At 55.2% G+C, this 18,374-nt stretch overlaps 1 protein-coding gene across 1 annotated transcript; it reads left to right on the top strand.

The window, feature by feature from the left end:
- The first annotated feature begins 319 nt into the window (after window positions 1-319).
- Window positions 320-10,569, top strand: GLUL (glutamate-ammonia ligase). The gene is made up of 7 exons (XM_063406615.1): window positions 320-344; window positions 5,111-5,301; window positions 6,489-6,650; window positions 6,914-7,060; window positions 7,472-7,599; window positions 7,766-7,965; window positions 8,864-10,569. Exons 2-7 carry the CDS (start codon window positions 5,136-5,138, stop codon window positions 9,180-9,182), a joined length of 1,122 nt encoding a protein of 373 aa, XP_063262685.1. The 5' UTR covers window positions 320-344; window positions 5,111-5,135; the 3' UTR covers window positions 9,183-10,569.
- Window positions 10,570-18,374: the final 7,805 nt, after the last annotated feature.

Genomic DNA, 18,374 nt, shown 5'->3' with positions numbered 1-18,374 from the left:
CTGTGTGTCCTGGCACGCGGTCCGGGGAGCTGAACGGGGAGGGAGGGTTTTTTTTTTCATTCTGCGTGTGCCTCTGCACGTTTGCACTTATTAATCTCTTTCCTAAACTGCCCTTCAGCGCAGCCCAGGTGATCTGCTCTGGAAAGCTGAAAGCCCTCTGGCCACCAGCCCGCGGCCAGCCTTGACCCTGGCAGCATCTTCAAAGGGAGCATGGGCCTGCTGCGGAGCCTGCAATGTTTGCTGACAGCCAGGGCCAGCAGCTACTGCCTGCCCGCCTCGGGGGGTTTCGTCAGCCTCCTGCAGCGCTCCGGGGGACACGGGTCGGCCACTGCTGCTTGCACAAGGTCAGTCAGTCCTAAGGCTAAGCGCTTGCTCAGGCCTTAGGTTGGTTTTTCCAGCCCTCCTGCTGCTAGCCGTGGGTGAAACACGCCTGGGAGCACCTGGGGAGCCCCCCAGGAGCCACTGCCATGCGTCCAAGCAGAGGCAGCTGTGCCCAGGGGTGGGCGGAGATGGAGGTGATGCAACATCAGGACAGCCAGCCCGTGGCTGATGTCACCTGGGGGCAGTTCAGTTCCTCGTGCAGGATGTCCCAAAGCACTTCCCTGGATGTGTCTGAGAGTGGTATAGCTCTTTCAGGAATGCTCCTAACATGCTCACTTTAGGAATGTCTTGACTGCTGAGTGTGGGGAGAGGAGAGATGCTGAAGATGTTCCTGCTCATTGCAGGGGGTTGGACTTGATGGCCTTCAGGTCCCTTGCAAACTAAATCAAAGTATTGTGTGATTCCATGATGTTATGCCCATCCCTCTTCCCTCCACTGCTGGAGGCTGGAGCATTTTGGGTGTGTCCAGCCTCCTCCTGGGACCTAACCCTCACAACATCATGGGCAATTCCTCCCCCCTGTGTGACATCTCTGTTGGAAAAAAAAAAACCCAAACCAACATTCCTTTCTACTTCAGAATTTTTCTTTAGTGCTGGTGAAAAGCCAGTGGGTACCTGGGCTTAGCAGTCTGGGTCTGCAGTCTGCTGGGCTTGAGAGCCCAGGGTGTGTGGTGAGGGGCCACCCTGGGGAAGTCCCAGCACTGCAGGAACAAGGCCATCAGCCACCTGCCCCAGGGCCTGAGCCACAATTTCATATCCTGTCTGTTTAACCCTCAACTCGCCACCCTCCTCTACCCACCCACCCCTCTACCCCCGCAGTGGTGTGACATTTCTGCATTTTAAGGCATTCCCAAATGGAGGACAGGGATGGAGGGGGACACACAGACAAGGGATGGGTAATGCAGCTCCAGCAAGCCACGGAAGGGAGAGGGAAGCTTTGATCCTTTCCTGCCTGGCTGCTGGCTGGAGTTGGAAAAGGGCAGGCATGTCTCATGCTACCTGAGAGAAACTCATCCTGGTCCCCAAACCTTCCCTGGAGAGCGCAGGGCCCTGGCTGGGCCCTGTCCCTGAGGGTTTGCCAAGCTGCCTTCGAGGCAGGAGGCTGCAAAGTCCAGCCTGCCCAACCCTCGTAACTCACCAGCCACTTCCCAGCCTTGGCACTTCTCTCAGGATATCAAACTGTGCCGGCGGGAAGCGCCGGGCCGGGCCAATAGAGGTGTTCCCACGAATTAATAGGAGGAAGAAGGAAAAAACCTGTGCCAGTTGGGACTCGCCCCTGGAAGGGGACATTGTCTCACCCTCTGGCTGTGCGTGTGGCCCTTTGAAGGCGGCTCTCAGCCCACCCGTGGGTGTCACCTGCTGGCACCGAGCCCTCCCGAGGTCCCCAAGGAGGGCTCTGCCGGCGGCTCCGGGGGTCACTGGAGCGCGGAGCTGGGCCAAAGCACAGCCTGAGCAGGCTTCCTCCCGCCAAAAAAAAAAAGAAAAAAAAATGGAAAAAAGGAAAGAAAAGAAAAACGCCAGGCTGGAAGGGGAGGAGGGGAAGGAAGGCAGGCGGTAAACAAGCCGGGTGAGCCCGGCGAGGAGGCCCGGGAGCGCTTCCCGGGAGAGGGCGCTGGGTCCGCGGCTGCCGCTTCTCCGCTGCCTCGTAAACAACTTATGCCGGGCGAGCACAGGGGCTTGGGCAGGAGCCAGCCACCAAACCCTGCCGAGACCGGCAGCTCCATCCTCCCAGCCCCGCCATCGCAGCCTCGGGGGCTCTCCCAGGCTGGGGTTTGCTGCCCGGAGTGGATTTTTGGGATGGAGGGATGATGTTTAGAGTTGCCAAGCTGCCTCTGCTCCCCGCTTGTCTTCAGGGCTGGTTGGAGCTGGCCAGCCCCGAGGCTTGCGGGGGTCACCCCACTGCTCAGGGGCTCCCACTTGTACACATCGGGGCTTGTTTGCAGGCAGAGGGGGACAAAGTTGCTGGGAAATTAGCAGGTACCAGGCGTAATTCCAAGAATTTGGAGCTCTCGGAGCTCTCAGCGTCCTGATTAAAGAAACACTCAACAAACCTAGGGAAGAGGGCTGGACACTGCTTTACATTGCCTGTGGCTTGACAGCTCCCCTTTATGGGAGCTATTTTGGGCACCAGCTCCTGCTCTGCTTCCTTTTGCTCTAGCTGAGCTGTTAGATTTGGGTGACCACAGCTGAACTCGGGCTGAACGTGAGTTCCTGAGCTCATTTCCGTGGGTAAAACACCACGTTTGTTTGTGTGTTGGAACTTTTTCTCTGCGCACAGGGTGCAGGGACTGGGGTGCTGGCAGGAGGCACGAACTGGGGTGCAGAGGGGAGCCCGCTGCAGTGCTCGGTGGCTCTGCCTGCCTTGCCCAGGCAATTCCAGGAGGAGAAAAGCACCTGAATTTCACCTGGTAATGGACAGCCTCGGGGGATTGCCACACACTGATCTGATGGCTGCTCCAAGGTGGTGGTGAGGAATGAGCCAAGTTGTCCCCGCAGGGAGGGTGGGGACCCGGCTCTTGAGATGGGCGATAAATCAAAGCGTGGTTTTGGCCAGCACCTCCCGCCTGAGGACCCGGCTCTCCCTGGCCATTTTCCCTTTGGATTCGGGCTGCACAGTGGCTGTGATGGCCAGGAGGCTCCAGCCTCTCGAGGAGCGGCAGTTTCGGTGCCATCTCCCCGAGGCTGGCGTGGGGCAGAGCAGGATCCTGTGGCTCCGTGGCAGGCGTGTGGGTGGCGTGTGCTCGGCCTGGGACCTGCGTGTGCCCTCAGCGTGTGCCCTCAGCGTGTGCACACACGGGCGGCAGCTCCGTCTGCTCTGCTGGCGTGGCTCTCCCGCCCCTTGGATCCGGGCTGGGAGCTGCACGGAGTTCAGGAGATGGGACAGGCGACCCGACGGGGTGGAAAAATACTGGGCAGTGCCTGCGGTTTGCTGGGGGCTGAGTGGGTGCTCCCACGGTGGGGCTGGGGGATTTCCCCTCCTCCAGTGACAGTGAGCGATCCTGCGCCTTGCAGCGAGGGTCTGCAAATCCAGGTGTGCAGGCTGTGACCTAATCCAAGGAGGAGAAGCGGCGCACCGAGGCTCTTGTCCCCCTCCCGAGAGTGGGCACCAAGCCCAAGCCTGTGCCCGGGGCTCGGTGGAGCTGCAGTGCCTCCTCTCTCCCCCCGTTCTCCCGGGCCGGCCGGTTTCCACCCCTGCCAGCTCTGCCAAGGCAGCCGCTAATGTAAACGCTGCGGAAAGCCCTGCCTGCCCAGGGACGAGGGGTTGTTTTTCCGGTCGGGAGCGTTGTTAAAAAGACCCAAAACCTCGCCAAACCCTCCTCTTTCTGTCCCCTCTTCCCTCAGTTTTCCGCACGCATCCACCCCCTCCAACCGAGTGCGGGGCGAAGCGGCGGCGCTTCCCTCTCTGCCGGGGCCGGGCGGGCCGCGGTGCCGCCGGAGCGGGCGGAGGAGGAGGAGGAGGAGGAGGAGGAGGAGGAGGAGGAGGAGGAGGAGGAGGGGTGGTGGCCCTGTCCCCCCTCCCGGGTCCCCCCCGTCCCGCCCCGCTGCCCAATCCGTGCGGCGGGGCCGGCGCTGCTCCGCCATAAAGGGGCGGCGGGCGCGGCCCCGGGAGCCGAGCGTGGGAGCCCCGCGCCCGCCCGCAGCCGCCGCCGAGCCCAGGTACGGCCCGGGGGGACGCGGGGACAGGGGGGTGCCGGGGGTGCCGCCGCCCGCCGCAGCCCCCCGGGGACGGCAGCGCGGCAGAGGCAGCCCCGGGGGCGTCCGGCGGCCAGAGCTTCCAAGGGAAAATTCCTCCTTTGGGGGAAGGGGAGGATGGGGGGGAGGGAGGAAGTGGCAGCTTGAGTTTTCTGTTGAAAACGTTCCGGTCGCAGTTTTTGTGGGTGTTTTTTTTTTTTTACCCCCGCGAGGCTCTTCAGCTGCTGGGAGGAGATGCTGCCGGGAGATGCACGCGTGGGGGATGCTCCTGGCAGGGCAGCGCGGCGGTGGGAGCCGCAGCGGGGTGGGCTGGGGACGGCTCATCCCGAGCACCTCCGCAGGCGAGCGGGATGTCGGAGCGACTTCCCAAGTCAGTCCGCATTTCCAGACCTGGCATTTCCAAGCTGCCTGGAAAACACGCGCGCAACCCGGTGCCGTGGGTCGGACACGAGTGGGCTGGCTGGCCTTAGCAGCCCGGCTCCCAGGGCTCGGGGGATGCTGCAGCTCCCACCCACTGGTTCTTAGAGCCACTCCAGCCCATCCCGCCTCCCCGTCGCTGCCCGGGGTGCTCAGGGCTCGCGTGTCCTGCCTGTTGCTTTTCTGGTGCCCTGGGACCGGGCTTGGATAACGTCAGCCGGGCTGAGAAGGCAGCTGGGGCAGAAAAGCCTTCCTCGATGATGCAAATTTATTGAGAAAGCCCCAGCTAATCTCTCCTTGCATTAGCTTTGCTCTGGAGCGCAGTGTGGGGGTGAAAAGTTCACGTGGGGCTGAGGAGCCCTTTGGAAGCCCATTGCTCTGGTTTATTAGCAGGAGTTTAGGTATTAATGGGATTCTTTTGAAGGGCTTCTGGAGCAGGGCTCTCCTGGCTGCCTGAGCCGCTGTGTGTGCCTCCGGAGGAATGACAGGGAACCGCTGGAGATGGCATCCAGCCCTGTGGCCGAGCTGTCTCGTGCTCCAGGCCTTGGGAGGGGGCTGAAAATTGTGGGAACTCAGGCAAGGGCTCACAGTTGGGGCTGTTTGTGATTCCCTCCCCGCAGGAACCCCCTCGTCAGGACTGCAGCCATGGCCACCTCAGCGAGCTCCCACCTGAGCAAAGCCATCAAGCACATGTACATGAAGCTGCCGCAGGGGGAGAAGGTCCAGGCCATGTACATCTGGATCGACGGCACGGGGGAGCACCTCCGCTGCAAAACCCGCACGCTGGACCACGAGCCCAAGAGCCTGGAAGGTGAGAGGGGCAGGTGCAGCACTCGCAGCCCCTCACCGGGTGGAGGAAGGATGCCATTCCTCTCTTCCCGTGGCAGAAGGATGGTTTTTAGAAAAGACATTCCTCCTTGCGCCCTCCCAGTCACCTCTCTGCCCAGATGCCGCAGGGGAACGCTCCCGGCTCTCCAGATGTGGAGTTTCAGGGAGATGCCTGGGGCTGGGAGCCCGTCCTTGGTGCTGTCCCTGCCGTGGAGGGGCTGTTGGCAGGGGCTGGGGGCTGTTGGCAGGGGCTGGGCTGCCCATTGACTCTCGAGTACTCGTTTTGGCCGGAAGTAGTTTGGCAGAAGAAAGTGCAGGGGAAAGAATGGAGCTATCCGGTGTAATTAAGAGCTTGTGTCCCTCAGAACAAACAGTCCCAGCTTACACAATAATAGCATTAGGATTTTCCCCAGGTTGCCATGGAGCTGGCTGGAGACAGTTATGAAATGAAAATACTGTGTGTGACTGAGCAGAATTATCTTTTTTCTTTCCTTTTTTTTTTCTTTCTTTTTTTTTTTTCCCTCTCTCCTTTCCCCTTTTCCCTCTGAGGGAGTGGTTGGCACAGCTCCTTTGAAATCTTTGTGCTTCCCATCCTCCCTCTTTCCCCCCAGGATATGGAGGAGATAACATTGCCCGGGTGGAGTTCTGGGCTTTGACCTGGAGGGCAGTGCTCAGGATGGAGGGGTGGGCTCGGGGCCACACTCCCCTTCCATATGAGATTCCACCTCTCTATGATTTGCCTTCCCACCTTCCTCAGGCCTTGTAGTGCGATTGAGGGTATCCCATGGCTCCCCTCATTCCCACAGCTGGAAGGTGGCTCGTGGTCTGCCCTCTCCCAGCCGAGGGGACCGGGTGCTCTGCTCATCCCTGTGGTTGTTGTGACATGGGAAATGTCCTCAGTGCTACTCTGTTCACTCAGGCTTGGCCGGCAGCCCAGCAACTTGTTATTTCCCAGGGTGGCCGGGGAGCTGCACTCCTGTGGTTTTTTGCTTGTTTTGGGTTTTGTTGGTTTCTTTTTGCTTCCCCCACTTGGAACAAAAACAGCTGAGCTGGGACTAAATCTATTCTCTGCTGTGATCTTCACCTCTGTCTTACTGGAGGGCGGCAGGGAGCCCATCCTGGGCACCAGGGGCCCTGGGTCACTGTGGCTGGTTCCTCTCTTTGCTCCAGATCTCCCTGAGTGGAATTTCGACGGCTCCAGCACCTACCAGTCCGAAGGCTCCAACAGTGACATGTACCTGCGGCCTGCTGCCATGTTTCGGGACCCTTTCCGCAAGGACCCCAATAAACTCGTTCTCTGCGAGGTCTTCAAGTACAACCGCCAGTCTGCAGGTGAACGGAAGGACCTTGTCCCTGCTCCTGGTGGAGGTGGTGTTCCCGGGAAGGGGAATGGGAGAGCTGCCCAAGTGCTGTCTGTGCCCTTAGCACGACACAGAAATAACCCCTGCCTTGAAAGCACAGGGCGAACCAAGCGCTGGTGATGGACAAAGAGCTGGCCTTGGGATTCTTCAACACTGCTGGGACACAAACTGTAAAATAAGGTGGAGATGGGGAGTGGAGGTGTTCACGAGCCTCGTGTCGCTTTTCCCTTCCAGAGTCAAATCTCCGGCACACCTGCAGGAGGATTATGGACATGGTGTCCAACCAGCACCCCTGGTTTGGGATGGAGCAGGAGTACACTCTCCTGGGGACAGATGGACATCCGTTTGGCTGGCCTTCCAATGGCTTCCCTGGACCCCAAGGTAATCTTTCGGGAGCCTGGACCAGGGCAGGAGTGTTTGAACTGAAATCTGTGTGGCACGGCTTCGGGCGAGCTGAGGGATCCAAGTGTTCCTAGAACCGAAGGTGGACAGTAGAAAGCGGGATATTGGCAAAAACTAACCATTAAACAGATTAAACCTGTTGCAGAAGGGCTGCGGTGGGGATTGGCCACGTCCAAATTTCCTGCTTGGTTTGCTGGTCTGCAGGGGAGTTGAACTCAGGGGGAGACTTAAACTCAGGGGGAACTTGCTCTCTGTCAGTGTTCTACCCTTTTAGTTCTTCCATGAGAAACAGACCTTGGGGCTTTTGAGGAGCTCTCTGTGTGTGCTGGGTCTTCAGTGGACATCAGAGTTTTTCCCTGTGGAGACTGATGTTGCCCTGTGCTGTTGCAGGTCCGTATTACTGCGGTGTAGGGGCAGACAAAGCCTATGGCAGGGACATTGTGGAGGCCCACTACCGAGCGTGCCTTTATGCCGGCGTGAAAATCGGAGGAACCAACGCAGAAGTGATGCCAGCACAGGTAAATCATTCTGAGACGCCTCACGGAGCGAGGGAGTAGTGTGGAAAAACCCCAGGCAGTGGGAGCTGTGTCTGCCTGCTCCGGGCTGCGTGGCTGTGCCCAGCATCGGGGGGTGGGAGGTGCCTTGTCTCCACCCCACTGAGCCCGTGACGCCTCCTCCTTGCAGTGGGAGTTCCAGGTGGGACCATGCGAAGGGATTGAGATGGGGGATCACCTCTGGATCGCGCGCTTCATCCTGCACCGGGTGTGCGAGGACTTCGGGGTCGTGGTGTCCTTCGACCCCAAACCCATCCCTGGCAACTGGAACGGTGCTGGCTGCCACACCAACTTCAGCACCAAGAGCATGAGGGAAGAAGGAGGTCTCAAGTAAGTGTTTGGGTTTTTACCCTGTTTATCCTGGGCAGCAGGATTTTGCAACGCTTTGGATGACATGGGAGTTGTTGCTCTGGTGCTTGGCGTGACATCCGAGTCTTCTGGATGGGGATTTTTTTTGGTTGTCTTGTTTTTGTGATTCATTTTTTCTTAATATGTATTTTTTGCAATGATACATTCTCGTCTGGATGCTTGGTGGGCAATTCAGCCAGCGGTACAGCTCCACCAGTGCTGGTGGAAGTACAGGATGCAGCTATCCCTAATAGCCTGTCCAGCTCCTGACCTCCCAGTGCTGGGAACAAACAAACTCAGCACAGGGCTTTTTAAATTTCATTTTTATAGCCATGATGAAAGAGAAAGACCATTAGCTTCATCTGGGCATGGCTGCCATGTTTTCTTAAAGATGAACATCCTAAAAATGCAAACTGTGAGTTCCTGCATGGGACTGCTGTGCTGAGTGCAGTCAGGGACCCTGTGTCACTGGGGCTGTGTGGAGGGATCCGTCCTGGCAGCTCTGCTTTCTTGCCTTAATCTTGGTGCTGCCCTGAGATAACGGGACAGCCCATGACTCCATGAGCCTCATGAACAGAAACTCCAGCGTTGAGGGCTTTCCTCTCCGAGGTGGAAGCGGGAAGTTTAACTGGCAGTGTCTCACAGACAGCACTCTAGGGAATCTGTGGGATTTGGCCACAAGGACCCTTTTCCTGGGTCGGCAGCAGGAGTGGAGAGAAACCCTGTGTTGGGATGAACAGCCCAAGTGGGTTGCGGGGCACATCACGAAGTGGCTTGGGGACAGTGATCAATCTCGTTGTCACTTTGACATGATGGTCCGGGCGGGTTCAGCTCGTCCCGTCCCTCACGGCGCCATCCCCTGCCCTCCCTCCCTCTGCAGGCACATCGAGGAGGCCATCGAGAAGCTGAGCAAGCGCCACCAGTACCACATCCGTGCCTACGACCCCAAGGGGGGGCTGGACAATGCCAGGCGCCTGACGGGCTTCCACGAGACGTCCAACATCAACGAGTTCTCGGCCGGCGTGGCCAACCGCGGCGCCAGCATCCGCATCCCGCGCAACGTGGGCCACGAGAAGAAGGGCTACTTCGAGGACCGCCGGCCCTCCGCCAACTGCGACCCCTACGCCGTGACGGAGGCCCTGGTCCGCACGTGCCTCCTCAACGAAACCGGGGATGAGCCTTTCGAGTACAAGAACTGAGAGCAGACTGCGCCCCGCGGACACCGCCTCCCCCCGCGCCCCCAAACTCCCCTTCTAGCTGTAATCCCGAGGGTACAAGATAACATGTTTCGTGTCTCAGTAACTCTTGTTGTCTTGAGGTGGGGAGGAGGGCAGGTTTAGTTTTTTATCCGTGTCTGTTTGTCTTTGACTCTTCAGAAGACGAGAGGAGGACGGGGTGTTAGAGAACTTTTAACCACTGTTTTATTTTGTTTTGTCTAATTCATGCGTACATCCGATGGGATCCAGTGGCTTCCAGGGACAGACTGCACATGCAGAAAGCCTGTAGGAGAGGAGAAAGCTTAAAACAGAGCCAGATTTGGGGGGCCAGCCCCGCTGCTGGCCCTATGCAGACTGATGGCTCTCTAAGGTTGGTGCCTCTGAGGAGAAGGGAAGATGGGAGCTGTGGTGACAGGAGCTGTGCGTTGCTCCTGCCTGTGTGGGGACGTGACGGGGACATCGTCGCCCTCCGGCCACTCTGAGGTTTCTGGGAATCTTCTGGCATTGAGCTCAGCGTAGGAGCGTTGAGGAGAACTCTTGGTTCTGTCACTGGAAGTCAACCGATCTCTGGCTCATAACACAGAGTGAAGTAGTATTTTTCTATTTAAATATAAAAACGGCAAAAAAAAAAAGAAATTATATATGAAAGTGTTTTTTTCTTGAAGAGATGACGTTCCAACGCCTCATCCAGCCGGAGCAGGCAGAGCTCTTGCGGATACTGTCGGAGGCCTCCAGGTGGGACTGAGGGTGAGCTTGGAGGGAGACTCGGATGAGATTTGTTCCAGCACGGAGTGGAGCTCGCAGGAGGGGGTTCCCGGAGTGGGAAGCCTGCAGAAACGTTTGTCACTGTAACTCGGGTGGCCGTGGCCTGCTCACAGTGGGAGGAAGGTGTCCTGAACCAAGAGTTGACTGGTCAACAGTGTTCCGGACAGAGCTGTGGCTGTGTCACCTGTCCAGCAGGGCTAGCATGTCACTAAAGCAGGGCTTTTGATAAAGGTTAAAAAAAAAAAAAAAAGAAGAAGAAAAAAAACAAGAAGAGAAGTTTAGATTTTTCTTTTTTTCATGATGTTCTTAGTTTCTCTGACTGAATGGTTTTACAGAGACCGTTGATGCCACTGTTGTGTCCTGGCTCTCTCGGGCTGCCTGCCATCCAGCCAGGATGGGGGCTAGGAGAAGGGAAGGGAGAGGTCCCCTGTCCCTCCCAGCCAGCCCTGGCACTCCCAGCTCCTGCTGGGGGGTTCAAACGTTCCGGGATTTTACACTTGGGTATCTTAGGTGGTGCCAGTTATATTCCGTTGCATTTGGACTTCTTCCGAATAGGTTTTTTTTTCTTTTTGTAATAAAAAAAGAAAAAGAACAAACCCTTCAATCTGACCTCTGCAGCCTCTTTTTGTGTGTGTGTTGCCTTCACCATTCGAAAGGATTTTGGCTTTCATAGTGGGTTGATGTGACTTTTCATTTGTGGGGTTTTTTTTTTGGGAGGGGGGCAGGGGTCTTTCAATCCATATGTGCTCTCCAGAAAATGGGAATTTATCTGCAGTGGTTGGTTCTGTGGTGAGGGATGGGCCAGCTCTGGCTTGAATGGGATTCTTTTGGGATGAGAAAGGGCCTTGGGCTTGTGAGTGTCCATAGGGAGGATTATGGGGTTGGTACAGATGTTTGTGCATTTCCCAGCCTCCTCCTCACAAGTTCTACAGGATATAGGAATCCTACAGATTTCTTAATTTAATAGCACACTTAATTTAAAAGGGATCTTTGTGGAAGCAGAACCTTTCCCACTCTTCCTATGAAAGAAAATGAAAGAGAAATGAGAAGATGCCGCTCGTCCACCTTTGGCATGAACCCAGTCACTCGGGAAAATAACCAAGGCAGTAGAAATGTGTCACTGCTCTCATGGCCCTTTATTTAGCTTGTGGTGCCATTCCCCATCTCCCTGCTCCCTTCAGGAGAGGATGCTTTAGCCATTCCCACCTTTAAATCTGGATTAACTGAGCATCCTGCTGGGCTGACGAGGCCATTCCTGCTCTCACATTTTTTGTGGACCGACTGTTTTCCTGCATCTCCCTTCTGGGGAGCACTGAAGGCAGCACCTTCCTCTGCACAGCCCCAAAACTGCGCTGGCCCTGTGCCCTGGTGGGGTGGGGTGTGGCTGGAACAGAGGCAAAGTTCTTTTCCTCCTTTCTTTTCCTCCCATCCTGACACAGCCCCAAGGACTTGGGAGCTGGGGTGCTGCAGCCAAAACAAACCCAGGCTGCTCTGGGGTAAATCAGGAGCTCAGAAATCTTAAAAGTTTTCTGATTTGGGCTTGGGGGCAAGGCAGCTGCTGTTTCTTATGCCTTCCAAGAAAATGATGCAGAGGAGAGAACTGGATTACACCTGAATTAAGGGAACTTTTCAAAAAGCATTGGCACAGAGGGAGGGAGAGAGACATGGTTTGGTTTTCTGTTTGTTTTTCCTGAAGAACCTGTACTTCCAAACACTGAATCACTGAAGCTGAATCTCCCTCCAGAGACCCTTTCCTCCTGTGGAATAAAAAAAATGGGAAAAGGCTCAGTTTTGGCCACTAAGCATCATCAAGGCAGGAGGAGCTGATGGGCAGCAGGTTTTGTGTTTTGCCACAGAATCATGGAATGGTTTGGAAGGGACTTTAAATATCACCTCATTCCAACCCCATGGGCAGGGACACCTTCCTTGGGCTGCTTTGGGATAAACAGCATCCCCCTATGCCATTGAAGGGTGTCCCTCAGGCTGATGAGGGGAGCAGGCATCAGTCCTTTGCTCCTCCAGCTGCCCTGAACACAAATTTAGGTCAGGAGCTTGAAGCTTAATGGTTCCTCTTGTTCTCAGCTGAGAAAGCATTTATCCACTCACTGCACAATTACCCGGCTGAAAACAAGGTCAGAACAACATTCTGCTGGGAAATGGCTTTTCAGATCATTATTAAAAGTATGGAGGAAAAAGAAAAGATTATAATGAACTACAGGGGAGAAAATTATTTATTCCCTCTAGACATTGTTTTCTGACTTTTTGCCTAAAGTCTGCTTGATGAATCTGCTTTGTAGTTACCTAAACACCATTTCCCAGCTCTGTAGGGTAGGGAGGCCTTCTCTTAAGGCCATGGGGCTCTTACAAATGGAGCCTGAAACCCTCAGAAGCTGAATTTACGTCTTATGCATTCATAGAAAACATTCTGACTTTTGATCTGAGCCTCTCAGGAGGAAGAGAATCTCTTTTCTCTGTACTCACACATCCTTAAAATGTGAATAATGATATAGCAAGGATCGGTCCCGAAGGGTTTGCTGGGCACATCCAAGCATCAGGAACTGCTCCAAATGAAGCAGACAAAAATAGCAGCAGCTTTTTGAAGTGCCTGTTGGTTGTGCTCCCTTTTAATCAAACACCAGCTCAGGAGACAAGGCTGCCCCTAACCCATTAATATATCTGCTCACATGCCAGGCTTTTCCCCACAGCTGGATTTTAAGGCAATCAAAAGAAGATTAGCCACAGCTCCCTTCAAATACAGCCTGGAGCACATGAGCTAATCAAGACCACACTTGAAGCATCTTTCTGTGCCAGGCTGTGCCAGCCCAGTTATTGCCTGGACATGAGGGATTTTCCCTTTCTGCAGAGCCTGGTGCATCAGGTTGGATTTCTCCTACCCTTTCCCACTCCCAGAGTGCCCTGGTGCTGCTCCAGTATCCACATCCCACTTCTCTCACTGTTTTGTGGGAGTGTTTCAGTGCTATTTGATCTTCCTTGATGACTTTTTTTTGGTAGGTCAGCCTTCACACGCTGGCACAGCCTCTGGCTGAACACACCTCTCTCCCTGAATACATCTGGAGGAGGAGGAATCAGCCAACCTTAGCTGGGGCAGGATTTGCTGAGCTGTCCTTTGGATGCCCTTACCTGCAGGAGAAGAGAGGCACTTCTTGTTGCTGGGTGAAGCTGTTTTTTATTTCTCCAAGTGTGTTTTCCCCTTTCCCTGTGAGTGTCCTGCATCTCCTCGCTGCAGAGGGTGGGAAGGGACAGACCCAGGCACAGACTGCTGAGGGGGTGATTTGCTGAGCTCTGCAAGGGCCTCTGTTTGGGCTTGAAGCTGCTGTTACCAGAGCAGCTTTGTTCTCTTGAAATGCCTTCTGGAGCTCCAGCAGCTCCTCTGGTGTGGGGCCTGCAGGAGTCCCAGCTGAGATCTACACTTGCAGTCCATCAGCTGATAAAAGTGGAAAGGTTTCCACCTTAGGAAAAGTGGCTGGAAGCTCTTTGTCCCCTCAAAGGAGGCCAGGGCATGCTCCAGAAGGGTGCTGGAGGAAGGCCAGGTGTGGTGATTTCTTGTGTGACCCCTTTGAGTGAGGTGGCAGAGCTGGGAGGGGACTCCTGCTGTCACACACATCCGTAACTCAGCCCCAGCTGAGCCAGGGGCTCATCCCACTTGTTCACTTGCTGATTAAACTGAGGACAGCTGCTTAGGGAACAAGTGGCAGCTCTTGAAAGAGAAGATCTCCTTGGGTCTGCCTGGCTTCCCCAGCCAGCTGGATGCAGAGTCAGACCTGGGCTGGCTCCTGAGTGGCTCCTCCACCCATGAGTGGTTCTCCAGGCTCTCCAGCTGGGACTGATGAGCTATTTGCAGCTTCAACACGTCCTGTGTGGATGTAAATTGATCCCTGACTCTTTGCTTCCTGACAAAGGGGCTGGTCCATTTGTAGGATTTGCTTTTTCAGAGGCCGTGCAGGTTGTGGGGGACATCAGTCACTGAGGGATGACTAAAGATGTCATTTGTGAATTGCCTGGTTCGTGAGTGGTGATCTCAGTCTGATCCTCATGACTCCACCCCGAGCCAGTGCTGGGGACTGTTCCTCCTTTCTGTGCAATGATCTCTGGTGGGAACAGGAGGAGAAGGGTTCTGGGCAGGCACAATTCTTCTGTTCTCCACACTGGACCATCTCCAGGGCCTTCATTCCCAGTGGATGATGTGGGTCAGAGCATCTCCAAGGTGCCCTGGAGGTGTCTGTGTTCAGAAGGAATGGAATCTGGGGCTCAGTGCTTCCTGCATGTTAGCCCCCCAAAACCTGCAGTGGGTTGACCTCAATGTGAACTTGCCTGACTGAGGAGAAACCCAGGCTCAGAGAGGTGAGCTGGGGAGGAAAATCCACATTCTGTGAGTCTGACTGAACACTGGGACTGCAGTTCTTCACATTCTTGTAGGAGGACTGGGCCCTTCTCCCTCACTGCTCCCTTCCTTCCCTTCCCTGGTGACACAGCACGGGGGGGGCAGCAAGGCTTTACCTCCGCCAAAAAACATCTTTCTTTTCCTTTCTTTCCTCCCATCCTGGCCTGCCCACGGGCTGGCATGGCCGTGCTATTTTGCTTTCATAAGCTGCATTATGTAAGCCGAGTCTTGAGTGGGGATGTGGTGCCAACTTGGACTCCGCGGCGGGAAGGAGCCGCATTCCTCAGCACCGGCTTTAATCCCTGCCTCCAGCCACAGTTGGTTTGCTGAGAGGAATCCGGGGGGCTGTGCCCAGGTTTCTAATCCCTTCTGCCCCAGGTGCAGCCAGCTTGTTTGCACGGGAGCTCTGCTCTCCTTTGTCAACAGGCTGTGCCCGGGTCTCCTCCCAGCCTGGGTTGGCCCAGGCAAGCACAGCTCACCTTGGGACTCTCCTCTCCTGCCCTTGTTTGCTGAACCCTCTGCCCTCCTTGGCTTCACTTTTGCTTGCTCAAAAACGCTGGTAAGGCAAGAAAATGGAAATGGAAGCTTCCCCAATCCCAGCCCCGGGAAACAGCGGCAGGCTGGCATGGCAAACACAGCCTGGGGGAGACCGAGGAACTTCTCCACCTGTCCCAGCACTGGCCACCCTCCCAGTGTCCTCCTGTAGGACGTGATGCCTGTCCCACCAAAGATCTGGGGATCCTGCACCCAGGGCTCCTGCTGGCACCGCCCTGGCTGGGTGCAGGGCAGCAGTGGGTGCTGGGTGGGGTGTTTGGTGTCTCCCCAGCAGCCTCAGCCCGCTGCCTTCACCCCTGCAGTTGGGATTGATGATCTTCAGGACCCCGTTTGGCCATGAGGGCTCAGAAGGAAAGCTCCTCACCTCCACACAGGCTCGAGATGAAGCTGACAGCAGCCTTGTTTTCACGTCCTGGGGGTGGATGAGGCACCAGACTCCACAGTTTTTGCTGGCAGCTTGCCCCAGTGCCAAACACGTTGTTAAAATGAGAGCTATTAATCAGGCCCAGGGTTAAGCTGTTGTTTCTCATCACAGAGCTGTGTGGCTCGAACCCATCCGCGGCTTGTGGAGATGCTGGGCAGCTGCTGAATTGCCCAGCTGCCTCTGCTCTGAGCCAGAGCCTGGCCAAAATGCCTAAAACACTGGGAAAGCAAGGGAACAGGAGCCTTCTGCCCTACTGAGCTGGATTCTGGCAAGCATGGTGGCCAGCAGGAAACTTAAAAAACTCCCAACAATCTGGGACCATTTGCTTCAACCACAAACCCCAATCTGTCCAACGCCTCTCATTGCCATTCATTGCCATCCAATGTCACTCACTGCACTGTCCAGGATGGTTTCTTTCCGTTTCACTCTCATCTTTTATCACCTGTAAATATCTTGCTAGGTGCCTCTTCTCCCCTGCTTAAATACTGTTTGTAACATTGTAGATGAATCTGTGGTTGGTTCATAAGCACAATGACATGGAAAGTGGTGTGAAAAGTCGCTTAATGTGTTAAAAGGCACTGTCAGAGTGTCTGGGCTCTGGATTTGATGCAAACAGGAAAAGATAGTTTCAGACAAGGCACGATTTCAGCCCTCCAATGACCCTTTGGTGTTGTTCTAAAGGCAGTACATACTGGCTGATTTAAATGCTAGAATGTAATTTTCTGGTGAACTTCAGAGTAAGAAGCGTAAAAGGCAAGTAAGCTTCAGGGGGTTTTGTTTTTAGGGGATTCTGAGCAAGACCACAAGTTTGAGGTGGGAATAGCTTAATCTGAAAGTTGGATTTCAGGCCAAGGCTTCAGGTGGCTGAATCACCAAAAACTATGCACTTGCTCTGAAATACAAGACATTTTCAGACCATTTCCCACCCAGAGAGATAACACATGCTGGGTGATTAACTGGCTCCCTCTTTTCCACCTCTCCCTGTGCCTGGCTCTCCTGGCAGGTTCTCCATCAGCTTGCTGGTGATCTTGGGCTGGAGAAGGTCATGGAACTTGTAAGATGGGAGCTTCTGCTGGAAGAAATGGTCTTGGCAAGCAAAGAATCTCTATGCAAAGGTTGGGACAGGGGGATGGCAGTGAAACCACAGGGGTTGTGGAGGGGAACGGGGTGTTTTGGGTGGGAGCTTGGGACAGCTTTGCCCAAAGAGCTCTTTGAGATCCAGCAGCCCCTCCTGCCCACCTCCCCCCTGCCCACGCAGCCAGTGGGAACTGCTCCCACGAAATCTAAAGCAAGCACAGCAATGCTTGTCTTTTTGTTGTGAATAATGTCAGCCCTTTTTTCCGCCAGCGCTATTGAGGCAGCAGCTGTATTTCACCCAGCTGGCAGCGCTCGGGGAGGAGATCAAGTGTTCTCAGCAGAGCTGGGCCAGATCTAAGGCTGGGGGAAAGTGGTGCAATCCTGAACTGGGCTCCCAGACTGGGGCTTGGGGGGATTCTGGGGAGGGGAAATAGTCCTGTGTGCTCAGGGAGCAGGAGGATGAGGAGCTCGGCTGCTGCTGGATGGGATTTTAGTCGTGTGAGTCAATTGTTGTTGGACAGTCCTCTTCAGAGCCCAAAAAACCAGGGGCACCTGGGGCTGTGTGTGTGTATTTCTGCACTCTGCCTGAGCATGCTGCGAGAGCAGAGCTCCAGCCCTGCCAAAACATCCCGCGCTTCTGGGAAGCGTCCTCGACACCGTGTGCTCTTCCCATGTGACACTCTGTGCCTCCCCCTGCCAGGTACCTCTGGGCAGGTGCCAGCCCTTCCTCTGGGCTTGGGAACAGCTTGTTTGGAACGCTGGTGCCATGGGAAGCACAGCAAGCAGGAGCAGATGTGCTCGTGGGCACTGCTGGCCCACCTCCCTGGCACGGGCAGGACTCGCTCCTCTGTGCTGCTGGACCCCGGGATGAGAGGGACCCCCCTGCCAGACCCCTGCCCTCTGCACAGAAGGGCTTGGGAAGGAAAGTTGTATTAATTAGAATTGCATCTCCTCTGCAGCCTCAGCTGGAGCCTCCTATCCCTCTGCTCTGCTTGCCCACTAATGGGTAGTTCAGCATGGGAGACGGATGAGAAGGATGCTGGGGACAGGGGAAGGCTGGAAGGCAAGGAATATGCTCCGATGAGAGGGTTTGGGTTTGTTTGTTTGGAATATTTCTTTGGGCCATTCATTATATTCCAGTCATGAGGAAACATGTGACTTCTTTCTGTAAGAAAAACCTGATTTTATTATTTTTTTTATTTTCCTTTTAGTTTTTTGTTTTGTCGGTTTGATTGGGCTTTTTGTTTGTTTTATTTTTGTTTCCTCTCTCCTTCAGAGATCTGGTTCTTAGTCCTGAGGGGACCTTTGCTGTCAAAGCTTCATCCTCCCTCCACCTATCAGTGATCTCCCCTTTCTTTGCACCTCCCTTCACCCTTCACTGAATAAACAAAAGCCTCTGTCCTGGCCGTGCTGTTCCCAGTACCTGTGCTGGCTCTTTCCAGCTTGCCAAATCCGCGGGGACCGAGGTGGCTTCTCCAGAGACACGTGGATGTGCCCTGCACACTGCAGCCAAAGGGAGCAGTGGGAGGGAGACCAGGGCATGGAACAAATCACGCCCCTGATGGTTTTGCTGCCTCACATGGTTGCTCTCACCCAGGGTTTATTGTCCTGCACGTTTCTGCTCCATCCCCGGGTTCATTTGGATGTGCTGGGCTCATGGCTCCCTCGCACGGATCTGCTTCTCCAGCCCTGTTGACATCTGCTGATGGCTTTCCAACCATAAAACCCAAGACAGAATGGGAGGAGGGGAAGACACCTCATTAATTTTGACTCTGCCCTGCATCCTTCCCAACTCTTTCCCCTGGCAGAGGTTGGGAGGAATATTATTTTGCACACCCCCTGCTTCCCACTGCCATCCCAGAAATCAATGTCACAGTTGCCACAGCCAGGTCGGGCCCCCAGGTCTGGATTTTTTGGGGGAGTTGTTTTTTGGCATTTTTGTTCAGTCTGG

This window comes from Prinia subflava, chromosome 10, assembly GCF_021018805.1.
Source record: "Prinia subflava isolate CZ2003 ecotype Zambia chromosome 10, Cam_Psub_1.2, whole genome shotgun sequence".
NCBI lineage: Eukaryota > Metazoa > Chordata > Aves > Passeriformes > Cisticolidae > Prinia > Prinia subflava.
Note: the sequence above shows the minus strand (reverse complement) of the source record. Positions and strands in the feature narration are given on the sequence as shown.